This window comes from Drosophila grimshawi, unplaced genomic scaffold (assembly GCF_018153295.1).
Source record: "Drosophila grimshawi isolate 15287-2541.00 unplaced genomic scaffold, ASM1815329v1 contig_848, whole genome shotgun sequence".
In the NCBI taxonomy this organism is placed as follows: Eukaryota; Metazoa; Arthropoda; class Insecta; order Diptera; family Drosophilidae; genus Drosophila; species Drosophila grimshawi.
The window spans coordinates 21,972,515-21,986,483 of NW_025063692.1; the positions used below are offsets into that span (position 1 = coordinate 21,972,515).

Consider the following 13,969-nt stretch of genomic DNA (forward strand, 5'->3'; position numbering starts at 1 on the left):
TAAGTAAATTATTTTAAATTTTATTTTAAGGCATTATACAATAACATTGTAAACTCTATGAATGAACTCCTAATTAATTTTTACTGCTCGCTTCCGCCAGGCTACGTTTATATTGTGCCTCAGTGACAATTACACCATCCATATCTACAAAGCGTGTGTGCAATCCAGCAGCAATAAATCGTATACTTGCAGCAATGTCCAAGTGTGGCGCTGACTTTGAATCATTTATTTGTTTATCGCGAGCTAACATCTCTTTTGCTCGATTCAAATCATGTAAAATGTACTACGTAATGAAATTAAATATTTAGAATTTGAAAATTTGAAAATACAATTTTTGAGTATACCTTTGATAAATCAGATCCCTGCAGTTTCAGGTACATCCAAAACAACGTGCTGTTCACATAAGTCAAGTATGTATCGAGTTTGATGTGCTCATCGGTGGACAATGTTGGGCAAGAATGCGCTTTAATTGCCAAATCCAGGTCATTTTCCACAATATTCAGGCAATTCGAAAAATTCTTTAAACTACCAAGTATTTCATCGTCATTAAGTTGGTCACCCGAACTGTTTGGAATCCTTGTCTCTATCATCGCTCTATCTTTATTATTTAAATTATACATGAAAATAAACCCAATAATCTGACTCCTTTTCCTTCACAAACAATACAAAAATTGCAATAAGCTTACACTACACATGCGAATGCAAAGGATTCTTTATTTGTTATCAATAAGCCCATGTATCGGTTATCGTTTATTTGTCTGCTTATTTACTATGTCAAGATAGCGTCACATATTTGTTTACTGAACTGGACAGAATTCAGTAAATGTTATAATAAACTCTGTTCACACATAGCTCTGCGTCATAATTTATACCTCAGCGGTGACCTAATATATATATATTTAAATACATTTTAAGCGTAATTTTCTTTTCTCTTGATTGTCTCACATCCTTGAAAAATTCCCATTTGTTCCGCATCATTTCTGAATCAAAATCGGATGTTCCTAAATCATATTGTTACACTGTCGATATTTTTCGGTGCCAAGAATTGAAATTACAATTTAATAAAGCGATTATTTATTATTTATTTTAATTGGAAAGTACCCCAATAGTTAAATGCACTTTCCACAAAACGACTGGCTATGACAATCGCTCTGAATGTCTCTTTGACTCATCGCTGCTATCATCTTTGATAAACAAATCTCGCAAAACAGTACAGAGTAAAAATATCATATATCAGAACATATAATTTCTGAAAATTCAATTATAATTAAATATAAAAAAGAAATTCGGACTCATGTTGACACTGATGTTGCCTTTGCGAACAGTGATTCACATCTTTGAAATAATCTCATTCGTCCCGCAAAGTTCGCTCTGTATATTTGCAACATCAAAACCGATGATTGGTGCTTTATGTCACCTATATATAATATATCGATAGTAAAATCGACCGTTTTCCAACTCTAGCATTAAAATGTTCTGTATGAAATACCAACTAGTTAAATAAATTCACTCTAAACATTAAATGCAGTCGATGCCGATTGCTCTAAAATTAAGCGGCTTAACTTTTGAAAAGGTAAATGGAAGCCTTTTCGGCTTTTGCTTGCATTTATAAATAATTGAAGAATGAGCTAATTTCAGTGTATGGTAATAAATAAGGTGGAAGACTCTTTTTGTTGCACTTTAAATTGTCAATCAAATGGAGTAGCGAAAAATTGTAATTTGCATGCTGATTATACCCAAAATATGTGCTTAATACACCGTATAGGCAAATTTATTACAAAATTCATGATAATTTATATTAATAAATTAACCAATTCTAAAGCGTACATCACTCAGCAGAATAACCAGGCTTTTTTGGAAATCGTATTGGTGGCAACTGTTTGTGTTGAAATGTTGTGTTTATATTCAAGTTTTATAATGAAACCAAAAGTTTCTTTCCCTTTGCTGACCACTTCCACCTACTTTTACCCAAATTGGCAAATTTTTTGATACAAAATACATACGTTTGAATAACATGCGAAGTTGAATGGCATTGCAAACTGAGGTAGTCATCTGAACTACGTATCTACATGCACACACATATGCACAGATAAAGTTAATAAAAACAAAAATAAAACTATGACGAACAAAAATGATAATATTTACCAATTTCTTTTGCTAGAAACTTATTTATTTAACCTTTTAAATTTGTTTACACTTGCAGACGGTATTATAATTTTGCTATGAAGTTTTTAACCTATTGACATCTCTGACCCCATATATGTAGATTCTTGATCAGCAACACTAGCCAAATCGATATGGACATATTCGGCTGTCTGCCTATGTAAATGTGAAATTTAAAACTATCTGGATGAGACTTTGTGTGTATCTGTCCTTTTACTAAGGGCGGTGCAAATGTTAAAAAAGAAATTTCTTGGGAGCCACAATTTAGACTCATTTATAGTGACATTGCCAGTAATTTTGCAATTCTCTTTTGAGCCTTTGTATATTTATTATTATATTATATATTATATTTATGACCGTGGTAACAATTTTCTCTTAAAACTTGCACAGTTAGATAATTTTTCCGGAGAAAGTCATCCCTGTAAAAATAACTATATTATATACGCCAGTTGGTTTATCAGGATCAACAGCCGAGTCGATATAGCAATGTCTCACAGACTACAAGAGCTGGAGGCTTAACATTTTCGATAGCTACCTCTGCTTCGCATATGTCAATATATATCGATTTCCGATAGCAATTTATTTTAAAGGCATATGTATATTGTTGATCAACTGGAAAGATCGGGGAACAAATACCTATGTTGTCGTTATATAGTTATAGTCTCTAGGCACTTCTGATTGTTTCTTTTATACTCTGATACCGTTTTGGTTTTGTGCAATTTCTGCCATGCTCTCTGTCCGTCCTTATGAACGCAACTATTATCGGCACCCATAAGCCGATTGTAATCGGATGCTGATAATTTTTTGTTATTGTACACAATCCTTCAACTATATATATGGCAATTACGATCAACGAGTGTGAATTAAGTTTAAATATATATTCCTGTATATAAACTTATTAATATGATTAAATTTAATTTTAGATCAACCGATGTCTTGTTTAGTTAAAAGTTAATAGCAGTCGTGAAAGTCAAGCTCAAATTATTGTCATACAGCCAGTATTTTATTATATGGCATAGGAATATTTTCTAAACATTCTATTATTTGAATGCCATGGACAACACAAGTGCCACTGGTCGGCGACGGAACAATATATGTGTTAATGCCGAGGATAATGCGCTCGATCAAATTACAAAGGAGGTATGTATTAGACAATTATATTATTAATTAGTTAATTAGCCACTGTGTTCCACTGTAAGGCTTCAAAATTGTCGGTTATCTGTATCTATAAAATCGGAAATGTAGAACAAGTTTTTATTTTAATGAAACAACGATGATGTTCTTTGATGTTCGCCAATCTATAAAATAGCACCGCTTTTAAAATGTGCACTTATAATTATGAAAACTAGAAATAAATCAAAATTTCTTTACTTATACCTAATTGTTAAAGTTAACATTATTTAATAAATAAGTTAATAGTTCCGTTCGTTTTTGGTATTAATGAGTACTCGACGACTTCGCATTGGATCAACCAAGTGTTGGCATAGTTTTCTGATGAATTTCGCTTCAGAAATTCCGAATTGCTCTCCAACGTGAATTGAACTGAGCTCAGGTGTCTACGCAGGCCACTTCCTTTGCTTTCTTAGTGGTATGCTTGAGGTTATTGTCTTGTTGCAAGACCGTATTTATTCAAGCTGAAATGTAATGTAATTTAAATTAAAGTACGACGGAAAAAAGTAATTTAATAACGAATTAAGTGGCATGATTGTTTTATAAACTTATTTTATATAGGCGGAAGCGCGGTTAGCAGCTCGTCGACAAGCTCGTGCAGAGGCACGTGAAATACGCATGCGAGAGCTTGAGCGGCAACAAAAGGAGCAAGAACAAAATGCTGACCGCGCATTTGACATGCATAACACCAGTGCTGGTGTTATTATCGACACTGTCTCATCACACCCCACACGTAATACCTACGGCGGTCTAATAAACTTAACGCGCGCAACAGCTTCGAGACGCAGTAGTGAGGATTCATTGGAGGATGAAGGTCGCAGTTTGCGTGATATTAAATTTGAGCTTAAGGTATGCACTTATCTTAATAATATTGAAATATGTATTTTTATTCACATACAGAGCGTACAATTTTTTTTATCGTGAGATTCGTAACATTACTAGCCAAATCGATGTAGCCATGTTTCTCAGCTTGCCTGTTTTTATGCGAACTAGTCTCTCAGTCTTAAAGATTTTTTATGAGTCTTGGAACATAAAGGTATTCTTGCTGCAGGCCGACGTGAGAGCCTGCCGGATCCGATCCACATATCATAAATCCTACAAATATGCGTGTTATTATACTTCTTATATTTTGGGAAAAAAATTTAAATTAAAATTAATTATTATTTAGCTTCCATAGGAACGATCGATTAAAACCTTACATGTTTTTAAATATACCCAATAAAATGAATAAAAATGTTATACTATTATTTAACAGGCAGAGGGAACCATAACTGATCCGCAAAATGTATATTCATTTTAGATCAAGTCGATGAAGCCATATCCGTCTGCATAAAGTTGTAGACAGACGCAGTCGTAGAGGCTGTAAGGGCTAAAAGAAAATGTCCTTGCATTTCATGTGCAAATTAAGCATATTATATTTTATCTCCTTACCTCTTTTCTCTCAAATCAATTAATATCGATTTCCGATGGCAACAAATTTAAGATTATTGTAGATGCACCCTTCCAATTCATTCCGAGTATCAACTGATCAACTGTCGAAATTTCTCATTTCAACCAATAGACTGTCAAATCCGTCTGTAGCTGCAACTACGATGTCGCATTGGGAGGTAGCGACCTTCAAAGCAGCTCACTAATTGTGGTTGGTTGTGATCGAGTCCAGATGATTGTGTATTATCCAGTTAATTCTCTCTCATTTATAGATTTTTATTGTGTTCTGTGTATATATTCTATTTTTCGATAATTCAAGCCCTACTTCGACAATATTCGACAAGTATTAAATTTTAATGGTTTAATTACGTTTTTAAGTGAAGAAGTATTTTGAATAATTTGGCTAATAGTACGTATTTTATTTTAACTGTGACATTTTTTCAAATCAGGATGTCGAAGAACGTTTCCGAAAGGCGATGATAACGAATGCCCAGCTTGACAACGACCGCTCATCTCAAACCTATGAAGTGAAGTTACTCAAAGATAAAGGCGAAACAATGCAAGAGTCGTTTGCACAACTTCAACGTGAGCTTAAAAATAAATTACGGGATTGTAATGCCCTGAAACGCAACTTGGACCGCACAACACTTGAATTGAAACTAGTGCAAGGCCAGCTAACCGAGCGTGACGCACTAATAGCGGAACATGGACTTGTTATTGTTGCCATTGAGAATACTGATGGTACTGATGCCAAGAGGGCTCTACTCAGTGTGGAAAACGCCAATACCTTGGCGACAGTGCAGGGTTCGCTTGGTGAGTATAAACTAGAACTAAAAAAAAGAAAAAGCACAAAAATGACATATGAATAAATATCAATATAATCCCAGATATAAGACTCAAAAAGTTGGCAGAAGAAAAACAACGACTTTTGAGTGAAATGCAAAATCTTCGTGAACAATTGGATGCGTATAAGAGTGATGGTCGGGGTGGACGCGGCAGTTCATTGAATGGTCCCGTAGGCTATGATGATGATTACGAAGTTCAAAGTAAGTTTACAAATTAGTTGAATTACAATTATAATTATATTAACATGTATATTTCACAGGAGAAGCAAATAAAATCATATCAGATTATAAATACAAGCTACAAAAGGCTGAACAGGAAATCGCTAGTCTTCAGGCAAGCTTATCACGCTCGGAGACACAAGTTATACGATATAAAAGCACGGCAGAAGCAGCCGAAAAAGCAGAGGCAGAACTAAAAGTCGAACGACGTAAACTCCAACGTGAAGTAAGAAGAAATACAATTTAACATTTTATTTATCAGTTATCCCCTCCTTTCACACTTGAAAAACAGAATTTAAAGTTTTGTTATGATAACAAACTTATTGACAACACGCGTCAACACGCTCCTCACAAAAATGTTAATATCAGCATATTTTTTATTTCTCCCATAGATTTTTTAATTTAATAATTAAATCTAGATTTGTACTGGGTGGAATTTGATATGCAAGGTAATGAAATTTTCAGCGTATTTAAGATTGCCGATTACAAGATATGGATGGGCTGGGAAATCAATAATACGTAGATACACCTCAAAGTGTACATCGATGAAACCCATAAATTTCACACAATTTCAAATCTGAAGTCATGACATTTTCGAAGACAAATTAATGGTACTAGATAGGTTGATTATTGATTATCCTCTTGATAATTGCAGTAAAGACTTTCTGGTCACGCCCACTTCCGTTCCCAAAAATCACGAAAATCGTAATCTCACATCATCTTAGATCTGGAGTCACCAAATTTGAGAGGTAGATCGCTGGCAATTTTTTTTTTATTGAAAGGTTGAGTCCCATCCTATCCACTAAGTTTCCAATTGTTTTATTTGGGTATGCATGAATTAATTTGAATGCGAGGAAGATTATAGATGTAAATACGACAGGTTTAATCAATATTTTCGCATCTATATTAATACTTTTTCTTTTATTTGACATCCGCAGCACCGGGAGATTCTGGAACGTTTGGAAGAATCTGAAACCGCTAATAACCATCTACTAAAACGTCTTGATAAACTAAAAAATGCTAAGAGCACGATTTTAAAGGACTTATGACCGAAGATGACAACGAACATAAAATCACGAACACAGGCAATAACAATGCTTCACAAGCAGTACCCACATAGCAGGAAATTAATCAGTGAATATGATTAAATATATGATGTATTTCCAAAATAGTCAAGCGCAAGATAATAGTCATGAAGAGCAAAATTAGGCAAAATACCATTGTGTAACACCTAACTTAAATATAAACTTCAATTCGTGTAAACCTTAAATTTGCATATGCCTATGGCTTTATTCTGTATTCTCGACAAAAAATATTACTTATGTATGTTCACAAAAAAATATATGTAAACCTGTCATTGGTATCATTTCTATAGTCAGCTATAGAGAGTTACAGATTTGAAAAAAAAACCTGAGACCTAACGTTTTCATTTCTTCTATGGTTAAATTTTAAATGTGACTTGTAAAGTCTCACAATATCCGTTAAGCCCCATTTTTTTTTATTTGCTTTTACAACACGTTCATATGTATAAGTAAGTAACAGTTATTTATATCCCTCAAAATTTAAGTATTTCTCTTAACATCACCTCCAAAGAACACGCCACATCAGCGAATTATGTTTACATTTTAAATGACCGCTATTAAATTATGATGTCAGCTAATTAACTACTTTCAAGTAGGTTTATTATTTGTACGTACACTTACAGTCATGGTCAAAATAATAAGTAATAATAATAAATAGCCAAACTTGCCTGAACATTGAAATGTTTTACATTTTATTGAAATCTATATCATGAAGGCTCTTTTTGTTTTCATTGTGACAATACGAAAGGCTTCTACATTTTCGCGTTCAGCATTCTTTAAGGTTTCTATCTATTTTTCCATAAGTTCAATGGAAAGGATGTGCAAAATGATGTCTAGGACATTGCCTGGAGTAGTCCACAGGCGTTTATAATTATTTGACAATGTATGGAAACACTCCACATTTTAGACAAATAGATTTTCTACAGGTGTAGGCGTGGAAATCTCGAGGCAAGTTTCCTATCTAAGACAACACACAGATACCATACAGATCTTGAGGGAGCGCCAGAGTACTCTACTTAGCGGCGTGCCTCTACTGACGTAACTGGGGGCTGTCCACACTGTCAATATCACCTGCGTTGCAGTATGTGGTCGATAATCTACTCGGGCACCTCCTATAAGGCAGGTGAAGCTGGAGAGATTTTTCGATAACAGTTGTTATCTTGTGGAGAGCTGCATTGCGGATAAATTGGCGGTCACTAATCCTAAGATAATAACAGTAGGGTTGAGTACCTGTTGAACTACACATTAGATAAGAACCTAACGTTCTTAAATGCGAGATCAGAGCAAACTTTCGGAAATGAAGGTATATCCAGACTCATCAACATCTGAAGAGTGTCGTCTGAACCATTAATATCGGATCACAGAATTATATTATTCGACATCAAGCAGGGCACCTCTTTTTATAGGAAGAACAGGAACCCTGGAGGGACTAACTGGCTATATTTCCAGTCTTCAACGAAAGAAGAAGAGGTTACGAACAAGCAATGAACTAGAAACCCTGACACAGCGTCTCAATAAAGCGTATATGTATACATATAATTATAAATGAAAATAGAAAGGAAACGGTTTTATTTCTTGAAATTCGCATCTTATACAGCTAACAATGGGTCTTATATACTACCTGATGTGGCAGTACAGCAACGGATCTACATGTTTGTTAATCCCGACGACGGTTACAGTTTATACCTCTGATATGGTTATTCTTAGTTATTTATTTGGAGTAGTCCCTAGCAAGGGACTTTTAAATCCTAACATGTTCTATCATCATCTATCATATCTACTGCCCATGAATGGACTTTTCTGAATCTAGTGCTCATATTGCACATACATATTATGCTTGCCTTATTAAATGTATTTAATCGACTTCAACACAAGATTTATCGATTTTAGGAGCGTTAGTGGGCGTGACCATTTACCTTCAAAACATGGTGACTCTTTGAAATATATGGCAATTTTCGACTGTTAGGTGCGAAGTACCTAGCGTTGATGCAGTTGGGTGTGGTTTGGTAATTTACATATCAATCCTAAAAGGATGTCACCAAGTTTGGTGACAGTGGCTTTAAAATTGTGGGAGATATGCTGATTTATCGATTTGGATTTTCAGATATATCGATTGAGAGACAAGACTCAGCGTGGCCTTCATTTTTTATAGACACATGGTTACGGGTAATTTATCTGCAAAATTTTGCGACTTTGGCTCAAAAACTTTGGAAGGTATAGGCATTAACAAGGAAGGAATCAGGGCAGGGGCTAGAAGCTTAGTCGTACGGACAAAGAGCATGAGGCAGAAGTCGGTGACTGATTTTAAATTTTTCTTCAAATTTGTTCAGGTTGTGTCTGTAGCTGCTTTGGCCGCACACAGATGGCGCTGATGTCTTTTTCACCATCAATAGATGGCACCATTGCGCCAGCCCTATTTCAATCTATGTTTTCGTCGACCATAACAAAACATTCGGAATCTTATTGATATGCACTTCGCGGGAAATCGACATGTTATCGATTTCCCAGCCTCCAAAAGAGCGTAGCACAGCAGCACTTTGTCCGAAACGAAGGACATAGGCGAATATGTATGTATTCCAATTGCGAAGGTGTCGAAAAATGTTGCGTTACCTACTCAACAATATATTAAAAATCAACATATGAAAAAATGCAACTCTAATGGTTAATGCAACAATAAAAAAACGTCCGAGCCCACATACCAAATTTAGGAGATATATTACTAGCAATCTCTCAAGATTTTTATAATTTTGAAGCCCCGCCCAGTGCCAGCGCCAAAAATCGCAAATTTACTCTTTTGAGCTAGTATTACGCTGTTTCTGCTTTTTTATTTTTAAATACTAGGTTAAACCACCGAATTTGCGCGTATTAGGCTAGAGTTATACAAGTTAAAAGGATCGACAGTTTCAAACTACGCTTAAATTGTAATATTTGCGAAAAACAATTATTTATTTTCCAGTGTGATTACCTGGAGCCCACAGCCGTAAATATATAAATATCGATTTTTATCTAAAAGCAGTCCTTTGATATCAGAAATGCAAGTATACCCGATCCGAGTGTATTGCAAAGTTGTTAAATTCACCATATATATTTGCTTATCGATACTACATGTGTAGGCATATAGTTCAACAGCTCGTCCGACGCCTTTAGTCGAATGGAGAATCAACGCATTAATCTGAGCATTATGTAGGCCAGGGAATTCCGTACTTCTTTGTACAGTCATGTTGGACATATTGAGTGTGGTGTGCTTTATGATTTCATCGTCGCCGCTGGTCAAAACGTGTAAAATGAATCCATCATCTAGCGTTTCTAAAGCATTAATGCCAGCAGAGTGCAACTTGAGCTCTAGCCGCTTCAAGCTGAGAGTCTGATCAAATCCATAAAGCATTCCATTTGTGGTTGTGATTAGCAATAAATTTGTATTCATTAAAATCTTTAACTGAAGCGGACACCGTTTTATATCAATAAAGCGAATTAAGTACACTTGTGAAGGATTTTCTAACTGCCAGCGGAGCATAATTATTTTTCCATCAGCGCTGGCAACATAAAGATGGAAATCTCCAGTCTCAGCATGTCGTAAAATGGAAATTGACATCAGTCGGGCATCGACTAAAGATTTTTTCCCGTCGATATTCGTTCGTATTGTGTGCGTGCACAGTTCACGAACGACTGGACCACTTGGATCCAGTTGATTGATGCACAGCTGTGATCGACCTCCTACTGAAAAGAGAAGCCAATGACTAACACCGTTTTCTAATTTGATGGGATATGACGTCAGGTGTCTTACGCTTGAAATATGCGTGTGCAGCTCGGTACACTGATTGAACGATTGATTTGTAAACTGGCTAATTTTAATAATATTATCATCGCCGGCAGATACAATATATGTCTGGTCATCATCATCATTAGTCCGTTTAAGTAATTGCATGATATTGCAACTTCGCATGTGCCAACAATTTTGAAATGCTTGCAACGAATACCCAGACCGATTATTGTCCAGTATCGCACGGTGATGAAAAACATGCTTTTGCTTTACATAAATAATATCAAGTTGTTCATTGTTTAGCTGATAATCCCAGCATCGGTGGCCCCCACCACACTGCAACTGAAAAAGGACGTCATTTTTACGGGACCAAGCCACAAGATGATTGTCATTAAAGCCAATCAACACATCTGATTTCGGTAATGCTTCTATCCAAGACAACGGGACGCACTCACGCTGGTCAACAGTTAAATCGTAATTTGTAAAACATAAACGCAAATATTTTATAACAGGTTCGTGTCCAGCACTAAGTATGTATGCGTATTTTTCATCAGTCTTTAACAATTGAAGGACATTCGATCCCATTGGTCCATGCAAGCGCTTAATTGTATTCTTTAGTTGTAATTGTGAATGTGCTTCCCGTGAATATAGCATAATATTTCCATTCCGAATGCTTAGCAACAAACAGGTAGGCGATACAAGCAGTGCCATTGTTATCCAGGGTTCACGGCAATTACTGATTTTCATATGTCCTTCAACGTCCATGTTCTGTCCCTTTAACAGAATACAATTACCATATTCATCAGACATAAGATACAGATCTTTGCTAAGAAAATGAAATGACTGAATGAGGCCTTCAAGCTTTGTACCATCATATAGTTGATCAAATTGTTCAGTCTTCTCTGTATATTTTAGAAGTGTTACCCGTTTATAGCCACAAGTGGCAATCATTCCATCGCACACTGCCAATAATGTGCATTTGTATTTGGGGAAATCAGGAACTAATTCCCAATTGCCAATGTTATGTGATTTTGATTGTTGTTGTTTCATCAAAAACAAGCGATTTCTGCTGCTCAAAGCAATTATTGCACTGCTATTTAGATATTTAATATTTTTCATAAATTCCGTTTCTGAATCGAATGGTATCAATTGGGTTGATTGGGATTGCCTTGCATTAAGAATGCTTTTCAGGTTATAAGCAAGAACGTTTCCCGTCGAGCCTGTGCAATAAAGTGTTGTCGTAATATGATCGAAACTCAAGCGCCATATTGGTGAGCCAAACTGTTGACGTCGCTTAAAAAGCATTTCACCTGATTGACTCCATACGCATATATGTGAATCCTCACCTCCACTTATAACATAAACTTGGCCATCTGTAACAAAAAGAAAATAATGATTAGGACAATCAGTTGTTTTGTTGTTTATATATTTTTTTTTTTAGTTGTCTTACCATACTCTGCAATGGTCGCACAAATAACTCGCGCAGTGTGGCCAAAGCAGCTGAACAATGGCCTCACTGATCCTGCGTCGTATTTCCAATCTCTAATCGACTCACTTTCAAGTTGCCAAAACTTTAAAGAGCGGTCGTCTGATGTAGTTACCAGCAAGCGAGCTGCTAAGTTCAAGTCAATAGAAAATATAACACCATTATGCGCCTTAAGACGCAAGCAAAGGGGATACGTTTTGGTGCAAGTAGTTGTATTCAAATCAACAGAATCATGCGGCTGCCATATGATTATTTCCCCACAACAATTCCCGCTTAATATAATAAGCTCATTATAGCAGTTACCACACAAGCTCGTGTGGTAGAGCATTGAATAGTCGGTGCAGCAAGCTAGCTCTAATATGCTGCAATCTCCGAAAGACCCATTATTCAAGTCATTATATTGCAAGCGCAGAAGTGCACTGTGGGCCATGTGCAACACAAATTGACAACCTATCTCGTCCTTTAAAAATATGGCTGCATTAATCCAATCCTTTGTCTCGCCCTCGTAAATCAATTTAAAGATTTCATTTTCGGTATTGTCATATCTGAATAAGCAGAATTCATTTTCTGCATAGAGCAGTAGCACTCCTGTTGACTCACATTTCTGACTAAATGTAAAGCCGTGTACCTTTTTGAACCGAAATTCATGCGGCAGGCGTGTTTTCCTATTTTCCGTAATAAAAAATGATTGATTGCCGATAGCTAAAAGATATAAAAGTTATAATGACAATATTACATACATACATATAGTTCATTCAAAAATAAACAGAAAAGCAATATGAACTCGATATCGGTTGGAATAATTGAACAGTGGATAAACAGCTCAGCGCGACACTTGCCGTATAAAATGAAAACTACATCTGTAACTCCGAAATACTGGCTGATAGTTCCGTTATGGGACTACAGCCGTAAGTGCACTGTGCAAGTGCACCCGCCCCAGCAAAGCAGGAGGCGGAAACTCCTTGATTAAGTGTCCTACCTATACCTATCCACAGTAATAAGTATGAGTACTGTAATAATCACATTCTTATAAATACTATCCGTAAGCAGCTAACATCTCTACGCAAACAGTAAACATCAGGGGACCTTTTAGAATTGAGAGTAAAACACCGTGGAAGATTCACTGCAAGCGTGCACATTTTTGGCAAGGCCCAGCTTTGAATATGCCGGATGGTTACTCGGACATAGGGACCAAAACCAAGAACATACCAGTAATTAATGATTTTTGTGAAATACTTAATCCCAACGATTCAGTTAGTAACGTTTGACATTCAGTCATGTTTTCTGATCAAATCCTGATAACAGATGCCGAACAGCGTTTCATTCAATATTCAAGTACTTTGGGGATGAGAGAAATATCAAATTAATCGAGTATCGATAAAACAGTGTTACCGTTTTGGTCTTTTAATCGGTAAGATCTGTCCATTATTAGTTTGACTTAGCCTTTTTATTTTTATTAGACTCGTTCATATTTGGTAACAAAAATGAACTTGAGAAATGATTTCCCTTTCGCCCAACAATTTAAGATTGCTGACCAGGAAGATCAGCTTTGGCCATGATTATTGCACAACATGCTTTGTTTTCCCTGTTGGCCATTTAATCGAGTTGTTTAATACGAAATTTGGCGCAATTTATATAAAATTATACCGTACTAAGTTATTAAAAATATTTTGGAAGATGACGTTTTCGATAATAAATACACATAATTTTATTGTAATTTTTTAACGTTTAAACCTTTTTCTGGTCGACCTGTCCATCAAGAGACGGCCAATTTCTTAAAATGTTCAACGTCGGTCCAGTTGTGGGAAAGGTATTC

The 13,969-nt window shown here is 35.8% G+C and overlaps 3 protein-coding genes across 5 annotated transcripts; 1 reads left to right on the top strand and 2 right to left on the bottom strand.

Moving 5' to 3' along the window:
- On the bottom strand, positions 1-728 carry LOC6565222. The gene is made up of 2 exons (XM_001991191.2): positions 345-728; positions 1-283 (listed from the first exon to the last, which is right to left on the bottom strand). The coding sequence occupies exons 1-2, from the start codon at positions 618-620 to the stop codon at positions 74-76; spliced, it is 486 nt and encodes a 161-aa protein (XP_001991227.2). The 5' UTR covers positions 621-728; the 3' UTR covers positions 1-73.
- A 708-nt stretch (positions 729-1,436) lies between these two features.
- LOC6565221 (leucine-rich repeat flightless-interacting protein 2) lies at positions 1,437-7,580 on the top strand. 2 transcript variants are annotated; one of them, XM_001991190.2, is made up of 7 exons: positions 1,437-1,573; positions 3,087-3,303; positions 3,895-4,182; positions 5,211-5,574; positions 5,649-5,807; positions 5,867-6,051; positions 6,764-7,580. In XM_001991190.2, the coding sequence occupies exons 2-7, from the start codon at positions 3,217-3,219 to the stop codon at positions 6,872-6,874; spliced, it is 1,194 nt and encodes a 397-aa protein (XP_001991226.1). In that variant the 5' UTR covers positions 1,437-1,573; positions 3,087-3,216; the 3' UTR covers positions 6,875-7,580. The 2 variants fall into 2 exon arrangements, with proteins under 2 accessions (XP_001991226.1, XP_032593817.1); XM_032737926.1 differs by lacking the exon at positions 6,764-7,580 and adding an exon at positions 6,218-6,269 and having other exon boundaries at positions 1,490-1,573.
- Positions 7,581-9,826: 2,246 nt separating this feature from the next.
- Positions 9,827-13,455, bottom strand: LOC6564892 (WD repeat-containing protein 6). 2 transcript variants are annotated; one of them, XM_032737925.1, is made up of 4 exons: positions 13,363-13,455; positions 12,118-12,855; positions 10,692-12,040; positions 10,564-10,624 (listed from the first exon to the last, which is right to left on the bottom strand). In XM_032737925.1, exons 1-4 carry the CDS (start codon positions 13,430-13,432, stop codon positions 10,622-10,624), a joined length of 2,160 nt encoding a protein of 719 aa, XP_032593816.1. In that variant the 5' UTR covers positions 13,433-13,455; the 3' UTR covers positions 10,564-10,621. The 2 variants fall into 2 exon arrangements, with proteins under 2 accessions (XP_032593815.1, XP_032593816.1); XM_032737924.1 differs by having other exon boundaries at positions 9,827-12,040.
- Between the last annotated feature and the right edge of the window lie 514 nt (positions 13,456-13,969).